Source organism: Perna viridis, chromosome 6 (genome assembly GCF_037379345.1).
Source record: "Perna viridis isolate PV_CMFRI_1.1 ecotype Kerala chromosome 6, ASM3737934v1, whole genome shotgun sequence".
Lineage (NCBI taxonomy): Eukaryota > Metazoa > Mollusca > Bivalvia > Mytilida > Mytilidae > Perna > Perna viridis.
In genome coordinates, this window is record NC_142450.1 from 8,462,927 (window position 1) to 8,478,442 (window position 15,516).

The window sequence follows — 15,516 nt, forward strand, 5'->3', positions numbered from 1 at the left end:
ATTATATAATTTCATTAATATCTGTATTGTGTAATTTCATATTATAAAACTTCAGTTACCCATTATGACGCAGGGTAACGGCCTTGTACATTTAACCCTCAATAATAAAAACGTGTTGTGTTTAAAACAGTTGAAATGTTTATGATTTATAGTAAGAACTGTACCACCATGAATGCTAGCAGTCGATATTGTTGGCTGTATTACCATGGCAAATTCGTTTGTTCTACCAAAGCCCTACCTCGCGAAAGTGTATATTTGGCATGCTCACCAACTCACCACACAAGGGTCTACAATGTTCAATGAAGGCTTATAACAAAGTTAGCAAACTGATAAAATCAAGGCAGTAGTCTAAAGAATAGTCAAATGGAAAGTCCGTATAACAAAACTCATTAGAACAAAACAAAAAAACAAAACAAAACAACAACAACAAAAAAATACGAAACAAAAAAAAAAAGAAAAAAAAAAGAAATAGGAAAAGCAAAAATTTTGTCAACTGAATAGATAACTAGATACGTGTTCATGCTTTAAGACAACTCTAGATAAACACATTTGTTAAAAAATGAGCTTGTCATGTATAAGTATGGTGCTGAAGAAAACTTTATATACCAGGGAAATTTTATAGTATGTCTTGAGTCATACAGAAAATAGGCAAATCAGATATGAACACATTTTATTTGACTGAGAACGAAACCTAAAAGTAAATGACTTACACTTCTTGAGATATGTAGTGTCTGTGTTGAGGGCAATATATCGTGTAGCAATGGTCGGGTGTATTTCTAATAGCGATTGCGTAGCTAAGGTATATCAGTGGTTGATCCGGAGGAGGGGTCCGGGAGTTCAAACCCCCTTTTTATAATTTTGTCAATTTCGTACAAAATTTGGACATAATTAGAAAAATTTAAGCCTGAACCCTTCCCCCCTCCAAAATTTCTGGATCTACTTCTGCATAATATTCATACAGTAAAGACCGGTTCGATCGTTTTACTAGTCCATTCATCAATTTTCCTGCTTTGTTTATCTATTTCAAGTTTTTGAATGTACTCTGCTACTTTTTTCGTACTTTCTGTCAGTCTATCACGTTCGTCTCGAATTGCATCCTGCATTGTGTAAGCCACTTTGACCACTCCATTCTTTCTATTCTTTGCTAGCGTCTGCAGATCTTTCCGAAGCTGATAAGCCGCTTGTGACCTGTCAAAAAATATAGAATTGGGCTTAACACTTTGTTTTGTTTTCCGGTCACTATTGAGAGAACTTCTGGATTTACAAGAAGCTGGACGACTTTTATTTCCTGTGGAAAATTGTGTTTTTGTCATTATCGCACTTTTGACTCTATAACTTCCATCTGAATATGCTGTCTTGTCTCTTCTTTGGATTGCCGACTGGCTTCGAATCCACATTTGGTTCCGGAGTTCAGTTGATTCTTGAACTTTTTCAATTAAACGGTCATTATCAGTTGGAATGACGTCATTGGACGTAGAAAATTTTACGTTTGCTTTGCGGATATTTGTTATAACGCCTTTCTTCGGAACTTCTGTCCATGATCCGTGATTACTCTCAGAATCTGAACCGGAATCGAAGCTAGATTCGGAGCAAGAGTCACTTTTCTTTTTATCTTTCTCAATATTGTTATCTGGTATACTAGTTACTTCATACAATCCATAAGTTGAACTAGAATCACTGGTACACACAGTGTCGGCTTTGTAACGTCGCCGAAACTTATGAGCCTCGTGTCGAATGCTTTTCTCGGAAGATTTTTGCTGTGTTTCAATGTCATCTAGTAGCATATAATACCTCGTTTGGACCACTTTATTTCTTCTGAAAGCATCTTTTTCATTGTCGCTCCAAAATACCACAGGTCTAGGTAACTTTCGTTCACTATCGTCCAAGCGGTACTTAGAACCCGATGATTTTTCTTTCCTTTTATGACTCTCCTTGTCCATTGGTATAGCCATTGTTAACTATCCTCAAACAATATCACCTCTCATTTTATGAAGTTGTAGATTCTAAACAAACATCTAATAAGCTGTAAATCCATAGATATCGACACTTCTTCCCCAACTTTTCTGCATTATAATAAATAAATTATAACTTTAAGAAATTTAAACTCCAATTGAACATGAAATCAATAATTTTCCACTATTCACAAACATATACTTACAATGTACCGTGAACAGTTTCTTTGTATAAAGTCTATGTAACAGTCACCTTTTAATACTCAAATTTACTTCGATTTTAAAATTTTCAATACGGTTGCTAGTTTAATAGTAATCGCTCTTCAATTAACGTCTGGTATATAACAGTTTACCGTAGTATGATATATAAGTCCCTATTTTCTTGTATATGTAATTAAATATATATCTCCATTGTGAAATATTTGTTATTCTCACTCGTTCCCCAGGTGTCATAAACTACCAACATGATTAAATAATCATAACTGCTTACTTTCGAGGGTCCGTTATGAAGAAATTGTTCTTAATAAATCGATACCCGACAGATATCTCTACAAAAACAAACATTAAAATATTGTACTTGTCAGAGGCGGTATGTTCGCATTTATCCACACGTTAAAGGGATATTTGTTCATCGCTTCAATATGCGCAGATTTGAGATGTTGAGGTGAAATAGACGCTAGGAATGAATATAGCTCATAAAAAATCAGTTTTCTTATTTTCATGTTTGATATACAAATAGCAAATCTGGGGTAAATTTCAGTTTTCAGTACTGGAAGCTAATTGACCAAGTAAACGTAGTGGAATGTTTTATTCCAGTTCGGTTATATTTTCAAGGTGTGAATCTATATTCGCACGGCTTTACGTCATTGACATTCAAAACGGAAAACCTTATGTGGTAGAAAAAAATCAATTTCAAGCATACTGTACAAGAAAATAAACCAATGACACCAGCGTGCACGTAGTTCTTTTTTACGTGTATGTACATATGGTACATGTAATAATAAAATGATTACATGTATGAAAGCCCGTGAATTTTCACTTTGTCTTAATTGAAAAAAAACTTGTTTTCCTTCGTAATTTAACTGTCGAATCTTTACCTACGAATCTTTAAATGTAATTCGACAATTGCAGTCCACCAGAAACCTTATTCCTCGCCTTTATATCGGAATCAATTTCATGCATGTCGGATTGATTTTAATGTTTTACCACATAGCTGAATCAAATGAATTATACTTATTGAACTTTAAATCCATTGACATGTGTAGATTGTTGAATACGTCTTACATGTATTCCACAACTGACAGGCAAACTAAATTGAATATCTCTATTACAAAAGGGATAAAAACTGTGTAAACTTTAAAATCTAATTTATCACGGAGGACACATTTCAATATTTACAGCAGCCCAAATAGCATTAAAGTAAATAATATAATAATATATACCAAAGAATTAACGATTTACTTGATCAATATTTTTCTATTAAACGGAGGAACCTGTTCAAATGTTTTGTTCATACCATTTAAACATATATTTAAACTCAAAAATATCTTACATAAAATCTTCAAAGCTAAATTACAATTACGAAGCTTTGATTCATAGTAACGTCCCTATTCGTTTCATAATCGGTCAAACTTTTTACTGTCGATTCTAAATTTTCCTGTGGTATTAAATAGCCTTATTTTATACTGCATGCAACGGATGCGAAGTGATGCGCATTTATGACTATTGAGTCTGAATAGCTCACACGAAGTTAAAAATCGTATTAAATGGGAGGAAGCAAGTTAATGTGTGTACTTTCTCTATCGCGATTATAGCAAAATTCTCATATTAGATTAATGACCTATAATTCTATAAAATAGATGATTTAAAACAATACAATAGCCCAATAAAATTGGAAATGCATTATTTTTACACAAAATAATGGGCATTGTCCAATGCCTCTTATGGCTAATTTTTTACGGTCATTTTGCATTTTTGGTCAACTGCCCCATCACCTCTCCAACGGTTTCTCTGTGGTGCCTCAAAACTAATACTTGTATATTTCACTCCAATTACCTGTAATATTATTGTGCTGATTTTTAGGACTTAAGAACAAACCGAAAGGGAGGGGAGTACAATATTTGAGACGAACAAACGGACAGGTAAAGCTCTATGGACTACTTCAAATGATCAATTTACAATGGTTCACCTGTGATGACTTTTATTGTAGCGCATTGAATTACATTTACATGTCACGATCTTCTTATCGTTACCACCGAGAAAATATGTGGCTTATACTGAAAGCAGGTAAGTCATGGTTATAGCCTGACAATTAGACACATTAACATGTATCATCTCAAAATGTGAAGAAAAAGGCACGCCTTGATTTCAGGTTAGGGCAAGAAAAATGAAATGATAATTAAGAAGACAAAAAGCACAGCTTGAATGGTTATAATAAATGCATTTAAGAATGATATTTTAGATCAGTTCTGTCATTACATGCTAGAACAATATTATGCCGATATACTCTTGGAATACTCCAACTTCTCATTACAACCATCATAACACCATTTCCCATTTCCCAAATATAACAAAATTCTTCGTAGAATCCGAATTCAAATGTTCAAATAATTGCACAATTAACTTAATATATTAACAAATATATAAAGACTTTGTGATAAATAGATCACTGTTTCCTTATTTAAGAATATCCCATTCTAATACAGGCAATAATTAAATACTGTTGAACATAAATATCACAATCTAACAATCATTACAAACCTTTCCCCGATACTCAATTCCCTGTTCCCAATCCAAAAGATTTCCTATATGCTGTTTAAAGCTACTGTAGCTTTATAATGTTCGAATTTTTTTTATCTCACCTTAATTACCGTTATTGCATATACTATAGTAAAGTATTCTGTTTATTTATTTCATGGATTATAACCCGATCTTATAACTAGAGACTCATGCTTGTTAACAGCAGGAAGTGTAAACCGATCAATCTGTTACACCATGAGTTCTACGTTCGTACTGTATAAGAGTATGCTCGCTTGGTAGACCGTAGGAGTATTGGGTACAAAGTTCAATCCCGCTTTATAGCCAGTTCATGCGCAGTGTACACCGATGTTGCAAGTACTTTAACATACTTCTTCGGCAATACAAATTTCTGTAAAAAATATTGATATCAAGAAACTTTAAATCACGTCTAATCGGTGCTACATATCACTGAATCAAATTATTTGTTACAGTTCTCCTCGTCACCGTCACTGTCGTATCCGGATGTGAAGACATAGAGGAAGCAACGTGCGCACACATCATACAGTTGTATGGAGAAGACTTCTGCAAGGACTCCTGTTTATCCAAGCTTTGTAAGAGAAGCTGTGGACTTTGTCGTATGTATGGAACACCTTTTTCAAGATTTGTTTTTCTTCTGCATGAATACCACATGTACGTGTTGATTTGTTACACTAGTCCTGTTCGTCGCTGTAAACAAAAACCAGAAGAAAAAATATATATATTACATACAAAATTTTTAAAAAATGATAAAAAAAAAAGTAATTCATCCATGTATACTCTTACAATACCAGTGCAATTTTGAGGCCATGAAAAGGACAAAACATCAAATTTCGGTAACAAACCACTGTTAGGGGACTAGGAATATTTTACATGTGTATCCTATTCATCAAGTTACTTGTACTCGCAATTTCAAGCCTGAAATCTTAATTTCAATTGTTAGAACAGTAACTGTAATATTACATTCTTGCTGCCAGATCTTTAAGTGTCCCTTTCTTGTTCTGAATGGAGCAACAAATATCTTTATTTCATGAGATCTTTGTTTGCTTATATTCGTATGTATACCAAAATTTCCGTTAATTACATTTTTTTGTATTCTTTTTAATCTATCTATTTCTATTTTGTTTAATATACATGTATGTATTTTATGAACTTTTCATTTTTGTTAATATTTACGAAAAAAAAATATTTGTCCAGATGTTTTTGTATCATAAATCTGAGATCAAAGTTTAACACATCTGTCTGGGGACATCACTGATCAGAAACTTTACATCCCTACCAAAAGCTACCTTTAACTCCGAGAGAGGGGTACTTTAAACTGCCAGTGCCATTTATTTAATTTCTGCAGAGATATTTTGCTTGAAAGCCAGAAAAAAATCTATAATGCCATTTGTTTTTATGTATTGTTAAAGGAGATTGATATACATTTAGTCGGGATGGGTTAATTCCATGTTTAACATTTAATTTTTAGCGATGAAGTGTTATGAGTGTCATGAAATTGACAATCCAAAAAACTGCACAACTATAACCGAATGTCCTTCTCCAGATCACGTGAGTTCATAACTAAAGTGCGGAGTGGAAAAAGTTGACACGTTGGTACCAAAAAAAAAAAAAAACAACAAAACCAAAAAACTAAATTTCGATTTCACATTTAACTAATTTAAGTATAGTGGTATTTTGGTGAAGGTTAGCAGACCGTGTCGACTCCATGAAGTATATTTTTTTTTGTTTTCGAATTAAGAATGAAAGGTTACATTGGTAATTTTTGAGTACTTTGCATACATTTGTAGGTTAATATTGAGAATTAAGAATTTTTGTTTTATTTCTCGTTGCATGGTAAGTATATACCGCTGGATAGTCTATGGACATGCTTAGTATACACTTCTGCGATGAAATTCTACTCCAAGCCCTGCCTTGCCGAATTATATGTCTATTACAGAATTTTCTTTTCAAAAGTAGATTTCTCAATAAGAACCACATCCTTTTACTAACTGTTAATAGTCGTGTACCTGGTCGCCTGTTTCAATCTATTTTGTTCATTTACTTTAATTCCAATGTGTGTTTTTGCTTGTTTCCTGTATAGTGGGTGGTTTTTCTATATACTTTGTTTTTGCCTGACCATTCAATTGCCATCATACTTTCAGAACTGTTTCACTACACAATCATTCGCAGATGACTTCAGGGAAATCTACAAACTTGGGTGTGCCACGAAGGATGTAAGTGCAACAAAGGGATAACCTAATTATATGTGGATACCAGTTTTATTAAATAAGTTGTATGGCATTATTACAAATGTCAAAGTGATGGCACTTGGTATAATAATAAACTTATTCTGGTTTTTCCAGAAATACTAATTTAAAACGTTAATTTGTTATCTTGGCAATGTTCATTAAAATGTGTTTTATACAACCATTTTGGTCTCAAAGTGAAATTTTAAACATCTTGTCTCTTGTCCCCAAAAAGCTTTCGTTGCATGCTTATCTTTCGGTAGAATATTAAAATCATTATGTATTTTCAGTATTTATTTTTAGTGTTTCCTGTGTTGACTACCATTTTGCGATGTTATAAACATTTCTATTATACGAATGTTATAAGTAAGAATCATGCAAATTATGTAATATGTGATAAAGCCAAAAAAAGGACACACATTTTGATTTTTGTTTTTAAGTTGCCTTACAGGTCTATATAGTTGAAAAGTATTACTTTTCATTCTAATCAGTCTGCTCTTAGGAGATAATCCACATCGAAAATCTGGCAGTTTCTATTGTACTTCATTGTCATTTACAGAGTTATCTCCGTTAATTTTGAATTAAACAGTACATTTTATATATTTTTGGAAAAGCCACATGTTAATTCTGCACGTTTATTATAACATTTTAAACAAAATATCAAAAATAAAAATATGTAGGATCACATTTTACATGATTCTTATCTGGAGTGCTACATAAACTTAATGTTACATCTAAAAGCATGATTTTCATCGTCTGTTCAAAGCTTTGCAAGAGTTATTTTGGAAGTAGCCGTAAACGTTCACTTCGTGTAGAAGCCACGTGTTGTTCATATGACAACTGTAATGATTTGACACCGGAAGAAATAGCATTCGAGAAGACAAAACACCGCCCAGTCACACACACAGTTAAAGGTAAAGGTTGAGGGTTGATTTCGCCGATTTGTAAACTGTGACTTTGAAAGGGTACTCTATTATTAACAAGGTGTCAATTACATTTAACATTAAAAGCAGTAAATCGCAATTACAAATTTGTTGTGAATTCAGGTGATATTATCGAAAGTCTAAAGTTAAAATATGCATAAAGTATAGAAGCTCTTAATATTTCTTGAACATCTTTATTTGAACAACTCAACCCTGGAATTTTAGGCAATACAACAATGCAACCACTCATTAATGACTGCCAAGACCTCCATGATGCGGATTGTCAGCGTATTGCATCAATTAAGCCTAATTTTTGTATAGACCAACCCTGTGCAGCAGAGAAATTGTGTCCCAGAATGTGTAAAAAGTGTTGTGAGTAGGATTTTTATACTAACACGTTTTTCATAAAACACTTGCAAAATATGCATTATGAGTTAAGAACCATTACAAATAAAATTTGAAATGTTTATCGAGATATCTTATTTATTCAAGAATTCTTATCCAACGCAATATTTTTGTTTTTGTACACAATAATTTAACCCATGATTTAGATTCTATCGCAGTAAAGTAAATATAAGTAACAGTAGTCTAACCCATGAACAAATTCATTACACTTTAATTCGATTTTCAACGATGAAACTAAAAATAATTTTAAATGCTCGGTCTATGATACTTTGGCCAAGCATAATTTTTAGACAATGTGTAAAGTTCAGATATTGAATGCAGATGTATATTTGTAATCCATATCCCTATCTATCTCTAGTTAGATGCAGTACTTGTATCGATATAGACAGAGTAGAGGACTGTCACACCACAGCAGCATGTAACGGTGGTAAGGTATGATTTTGCATGATTAATCTTATATTGGAATTGTAATGAGAAGTAATGTTTCCTCGTTAACCCGTTAGCTATCCTCGACCCTTTACAGAACTGTGCAAAATAGTCTTTGATAGAATGCATTTGCTAGTCCTTAAATCATATGTTCGTTCAATATAAATGATATATCAAACAACATCAGACTATGTATCTCGAAGCATTCGCGAGCTACCAAATGTACTCTGCTCCATTAGCTTCTTATTCCGAAACAAGATATAATTAAAATATCGAGTTAACGGTCCCCGAAAAAATGTAATAAGGTTTTATTCAAATCGTCAATTACTACACATACATGCATATAAATTCTGTGGGTAATAAAATGGAATCTGAAAAAAGGATGCTTTGAGAGGTAGAGCTTGTAAACATTACTTTTCAGACTTTACAATAACCTGAGTAAAATAATATCACCTTTAGAACAGAGACATCACGTTGTATTGATTTGTGAAGCCAATGGTAGGTTTATTTCATTAGTGAAACGTTTTCCCAGAGTATATTATGAAGAAGTCTAAACAAGCTTACTTTGCACCTCAACATTTCAGGAGATTATTTCGATATTGATTTGTATAATAAAGCTTTGAATCGAGATTTAATGCATTTCAATGACACTTCGTTACGTGTAAATGTATTCTTTCAACAACTACAGCAAATTATCAACTCCCACAATATAATAATTTCTTTATTTCAGCAATGTTTCACCTTAGAAACTCTAAGTTATGATCTACGTCCCGTGTTTAGACTTGGCTGTATGGACAAATCTGTAAGAAAAATATAATGTAATTCTATATGTTCCTGGAAGTAAAAAGACATAATAGATCAGGCATTTAACTTTATTTTCTTGTATTTGACTAGAGTAGGGTAATACATAAGAAAAAATGCAAACAAGTACAGCCTGTGTATATAAACTCCTATATTAAAAAAGATAATAGTAAAAATAAAAATAATATCCGTCCAGTGACACCAGTCTTTTTTAAACGAGTACATTTTTTTTTGTTTTGTGAATGGTCTTTCTCGTGTCATAGTTGTGCTTAATATATATATATATAACGTCTCAGAATGTGACGACTCTATTCACTACACTGCTCCATCGGATCAAATTGATACAGGGAAGATAACGTAAACTTATAGAAGGGTCTGAAAAATTCCCAACGATGTTAGAACTGTCAAATTTGCAATTTTTTTGTCGTTCCCTCCGCGGGACTCGAACTCGTACCGCTGTGACATATATGGCAACACCATCTGCACTAAGTCCAGCGCCCTAGACCACTCGGCCAGCTAGGCTATATAAAAAATATAGCTTTCGCTGGCCGGGTCATTCCTCCTCGTAGGATTAATCTTGCCATAGATGTCAGACCCTTCTATATACATATAAAACAATGACATTTATATTTTTTTTAGTGGTGTTGCTCATTTGCTTTTGTTACTTTGTATGTATTAGCAGGAGTGCTTTCTTTTGATTTCCGCTAGAACCTTGGTTCACATGATTACTCTTGGAACGGTACTGAAAAAACATTATCCAGGAATGACGCCTAGATAAAAAAAATAAAATAACCAAAATAACAAGTACATGGTAGTAAAAGTAAATGACAATGCCGATCTCCAAATAAAATTTGGAGCAAGAATGGATACACCATAACGATCTGTTACCATTAGTTATTGATGGTGTACTTAAATCTTTTGTAATGATTACTTTAATCTTGTAGAAAAATAACTCTGCTCTTGAAACCTAAGTGTATGTCTACCTCGGTAAAACAATCGCATTTCGGCAAGCTCTTGTGTAACGTATGAGTTGTGGCATGAAAAGACAGAATATGACTAATAATAATGAGGTGCCAAGCATATAGTTCCTTATATAGCAAACTTAAAATTACACATGTAGAATGCTATATTTGATAGATTTGTAGTAGATTTAAAATCTCACCATCGAATGGTTTTGGAAAGCGACAACAATTACAATTAAAAGGTGGTTGTTGTGGATATGACCTTTGCAATGATAACAGAATCATAACAACGACTTCAACAGCGGCAACAACAACAACGATAAGAACAACAACTCGTTGTAAGCCTTTCAATTATAATTATGAACTTAATATACCCCCATTTGCAAAGCAATGTAGTGATAAGGTTGTCCACCCTTCCACTCTTCTGTCCGTACGCAATAGGGGGGACTCCTCTCTTATACGTTATTTTCTCCTACACCAGTGAAGGGAATCGAATGAGACTTTCACAGATTTTAATTATGTTTTTTTTTCATTGTGCACCTTCTTTTTTTAGGGTTTGATCCGAATCAATTTGGGGGTTTCACGTAGCAAAACATGGACTTTGTCATTGATTAATATGATGATATTAGGAATCTGTCTCTTATCCGTCACGCCACCAACAACAGTAAATGGAATTGAATGAAACGTTCACAGAACCTATAAAACACGTTCCGTTTGTAACCCTTCTATTTAGATTTAAATCCAAATCTTTATGGAGGTCAAAAGGTGTATGTTATTAAATGGAGACGTGGGGGTATCAAGTTAGTGAGCATGGTTAATAGTTTTTTTCTAGTTTGAAACTAACGTGTGTACACAATTATACGAACGAATTCCCAGACCACGGGAAGGAGGTAGTTTTGACCATTTATAAAATGGTTATGTGGAAATCTTAAGTGAATGTGACCTTAACATAGGATTTAGGGTTATTTTTTCAAGTTTGCGAAAAACTTTTCGCAAAATTTCCATCTTAACTTAATCCACGCAGTATTCCACATGTTGCAATATAAGATTTGCGACCATCTGTATATTTTCTTATTCTGATTATTGCAAATATTCTGTTTCTCTCGATTGTTATAAATTACAGCAACCCTTTTTCTGATTATTGTACTTATCTACTTTTGCCTTTTAATTTTACCGAATAAACTGATTATCCCTCAATTGAAATTAAACAAGAATCTAATACATATATTGCTAATGCTGAAAGCATTTGTTTTATTTTAGCCTGTGGCTATACTACAAAAGACTCGTGCCCGAGAGACTCATATCAGTACCATAATGCTTGCTACTTTGTTGGAACACAAGCTATGTCATGGAATGCTTCACAGGTTTGAGATTTATAACTATAAAATATTATTTGTCAGTTATTGCTGGAAATGGATTAGCTAAATTAAGCACATAGCAATGAATAAACGTAACTACTGTTTTCGCTGTACAACGAAAGTAATAATTTGGGAAAATCAAAGAGTTGTTCTTCACGTTCAATAAATTATTTTCTCCAACTTTAAATAAAAATCAATCTAAGTTATTAATTTGTGTTAACAAAAATATATTTATATAATATAGGCATACTGTGCTAGCATGTGTGGAAAGCTTGCAGAATTTTCATCCAGCTCATATATGGAGCGCGCAGTTTCACATCTCCGTGACAAAGGCCTACATTCAAATACACAGCACAACTTGCTTTGTAAGTTGCTCTATTAAATAACTGACTTATTGGTGTTTTTTTAATGAGCAACATAGTTATGTTTGTTTTCCGAATCCGGTCGTATTCTATTTTGGTCTCATATCTAGTCAGAGAAAGTTGGATACCAATGCTAACACTCTTAAGGTGCCATCATCAGCGATGAATTCTTAAGCAGATTTAATTCGGGAAATTTTAAAGCATTTACATTTTCCTTGAAGACATTGGTTCCCTGAAATTTTGGTTATAATACAGTTTAGTGTACAATACACAAACACATTGTGCGAGTTCATATTGTACTTGAAACACGTGCGGCGAGTCCAGTTTTGGGTTTTCAGGATACTGTTTTTCCCTACTAGTTTGTTTTTGGGAGAAAACGTTTTTACGCCAGTAACAACGAAATGATACAACTTATTTCTGCTCAATTTTAAAAAATCTAGTTCGGCTAATACTCAATGACCGTTTATGGCATCTTGTTTATCTTTATACTGTAGCAGAAAATACAGAATGTTATTTTATTAACATATTGTTTATGTCGCTTTATCTTTTCGACATTTGCTAATTTCTCAACAGTTTAAAAAGAATCCATGCTTTCATTCAATCTTCTTTTGATAAGCAAAATAATTCCATGTTATCCGCCATTCAAGATTACCGAAACTTTAAAAACTTCTTGACATTTACGCCCAATATTTTTTTTACCTACATTGAACGATAATAAATTAACGATAAGTTAAGCCTACTTATAAATTTCCCATCTTAATAGATATTTTTTTGCATTTTCTTTTGTGTTCAAAATCATGTCCGATTACTTCCGGAATAAACGACTTAGTACAATATTCAAATCGGTTAGGGTTTATATTTGCCGGTCAAAATCATGACGAGCAAGCAATAGGTCAGAAACAGTACAATAAAGCTAGTGAATGCAATGTCTCCTTAAGCAACTATATTATTTTGAGTTTCCTTAACTCTTTCAAAGGATTATCAATACATAATTTGTTGTGTAACATATTTTAAAAATCCAAATACTGACAGGTATAATAGTTTTGGTAAAACTATAACAGTGATTCTTACTCTTAAAGTACTGGCATAGAATAGATGAGAATTTTTGAAAATTATCAATTGAACTAAATTGTGAATTTCAACGGCTCTTGTATTACTCTTTAGCTCTTAATTTGTGGTCAGATGGAATACAAACCCATGTGTATGGATCACATCGATTCACAACTCATTGGATTTGGTCTCATAGTGGCTCACGAATAGACACTAGTTTGGACAATAACTTGCCTTCCTCACACTTCTCACTGAGTACACACGTACCCGAATGTGCATATATAGGAGACCGAAGAGGACATCCCGACTTATATCCCATGGAATGTTCTAAAGCGTTGTTTCCTCTATGTGCTATAGACACGCATTAATGTTAAAGCGCATTTATGAAAAATATTAAAGTTACTCTACTGACCATTCCATGTGTGTGTTTTCGTTACAGCCTTTATCGAATGTCTATTAAAAAATTCTAAAAACGAACGGCATCAACTTAAAACATGAGAAATGAGAACATTATACAATGTAGGTTGGTTAGTTATGTCTATGATGAACTGGAATATAATAATTTTGATTTTTGTATTAATTGATTACATATAAGTATATTAATCCTAGTAATATCACATGGAGTGATTTATATATTAAGTATTGAGAATTAAAAAAAAAAGAGATGTCGTTAAATAAATTGAATACAAGTTAATGTAGAATCTAATTACTCCTACAAAAGCCTTTAAACACAGACGATTACGTACAATGTATACATATGCTTGTAAGTTTAACATACGCTTAGTCAAATGAAACGTTAATGCTCAAATTTATTGTCATCATACATATACATTTATATTTGAGTTAAATTTGTATTGAACGGGCAGTGAAAAGTAGGAAATGAGTCAGCAAATGAGTATTACCAAACCATTTTCTAAGTTGCTAAATTCGAACTGAAAAAAAATTACAAATACTGGCATAAATAGATGTCGATTTTTAAAAATTTCACACAACAGAGGATTTTTTTTTTATCAAAATCTCTTCATTTATGTCTATGCATACAAACTGTCGATTGATCTATTCCTTATACTTCTATCCAACATGTGTAGTTTAAAGAATGATAATTTTTACCCAACACGGCATTTTTCCACAAAAAAACCCCAAAAGACAAAAATAACAAAGAAAAACAAGAACAAAAAACAACAAAAAACAAAAAACAAAAAAAAAACCGGGAAACTCGGGTATCTTGACATTAAAAAAATTATTGCAAAAGCAAATTTACAGATAATATAATGACTACTTACATTTGATAAACATCATATTTTTTTATAGATATTGTCGACACCAGTTATCTATGTAGTAGATCAGAATTAGCGACTTGCTTGAATTATAAATATAAAAATAATGGCATGTTGCGTAAATGTTGGATTCGTCATTCAAAACTTTCTAAGGTCATCACTAAATTTTTGACTACTTTTCAGTGTCCATTTCAAATGTGATTAACGACCCCAATATTTCATAGATCTGAATTCCTCTTTTTTTCAACGGAATCGACATTAAACCAGCGATACGGTGATGGTAAACTGGTCACTCCTCTGGAGCGCTGCTGCTCTATTCTTTTTTTGCACGATTTGTTCTTCCTGTTTTTCGGTTAGATTCGAGCGTTGTTTTTGTCCGAGGATTTGGTATTGTTTGTACCTGTGGTATTGTAACTATTTATAACGTTTGTGTGTTATTTTGAATTTATGAATTACTACATTCGTGTATTATGTATGAGACACAATGCTTTGTGTGAATAAATACATTTTCAATATCGATAGTATTTTCTATAAATTTCGCTTTTATCTTTAAATACCACCTTTGCTCACTTGAATTGGAGATACAAAGCTTTTCAGATTCCCTAAAACACTTTAAATTTAAAAGATGATGTAATAAAATATGCTACGTACGTAAATACTGATCTTAGGTAATTATTCATCTATTAAACTGTAATTATTAGAGGTCCTTTTCATTTTGAATATTGTTTTGGGAAAAAGTATATTTCAAATGGGTCCCAGTTAGGGAGGATCTTAATTTCAATTTCTCCAAAATGATGAAATAATAAATACTTAAAGGAAGGAAATATACTAAATATAGCATAGAATACAGATAACACAGAATTATAGAAATGTTACATTGAAAATACGGAAAAAAAGATACCTTGATGTGCAGCAAATTGATACTAAAAAGTGGTAAAATACAACCACAACTTCAATCTAATCGCTGATGATGATGATGATGAAAATAATATTAATA

The 15,516-nt window shown here is 32.6% G+C and overlaps 2 protein-coding genes across 4 annotated transcripts; one reads left to right on the forward strand and one right to left on the reverse strand.

Annotated features, from left to right (window-relative positions):
• Positions 1-653: 653 nt before the first annotated feature.
• LOC148613517 (uncharacterized) lies at positions 654-4,731 on the reverse strand. Of its 3 annotated transcripts, none has more exons than XM_088586861.1 (2): positions 4,713-4,731; positions 654-2,063 (listed from the first exon to the last, which is right to left on the reverse strand). In XM_088586861.1, exon 2 carries the CDS (start codon positions 1,950-1,952, stop codon positions 954-956), a length of 999 nt encoding a protein of 332 aa, XP_088442987.1. In that variant the 5' UTR covers positions 1,953-2,063; positions 4,713-4,731; the 3' UTR covers positions 654-953. The 3 variants fall into 3 exon arrangements, with proteins under 3 accessions (XP_088442987.1, XP_088442986.1, XP_088442985.1); XM_088586860.1 differs by lacking the exon at positions 4,713-4,731 and adding an exon at positions 2,443-2,544; XM_088586859.1 differs by lacking the exon at positions 4,713-4,731 and adding an exon at positions 2,159-2,430.
• On the forward strand, positions 4,135-13,661 carry LOC148613518 (uncharacterized). Its single transcript, XM_088586858.1, has 12 exons — positions 4,135-4,238; positions 5,183-5,326; positions 6,199-6,278; positions 6,872-6,943; positions 7,722-7,869; positions 8,104-8,250; positions 8,642-8,715; positions 9,440-9,511; positions 10,648-10,810; positions 11,733-11,836; positions 12,075-12,195; positions 13,357-13,661. The coding sequence occupies exons 1-12, from the start codon at positions 4,181-4,183 to the stop codon at positions 13,608-13,610; spliced, it is 1,437 nt and encodes a 478-aa protein (XP_088442984.1). The 5' UTR covers positions 4,135-4,180; the 3' UTR covers positions 13,611-13,661.
• Positions 13,662-15,516: the final 1,855 nt, after the last annotated feature.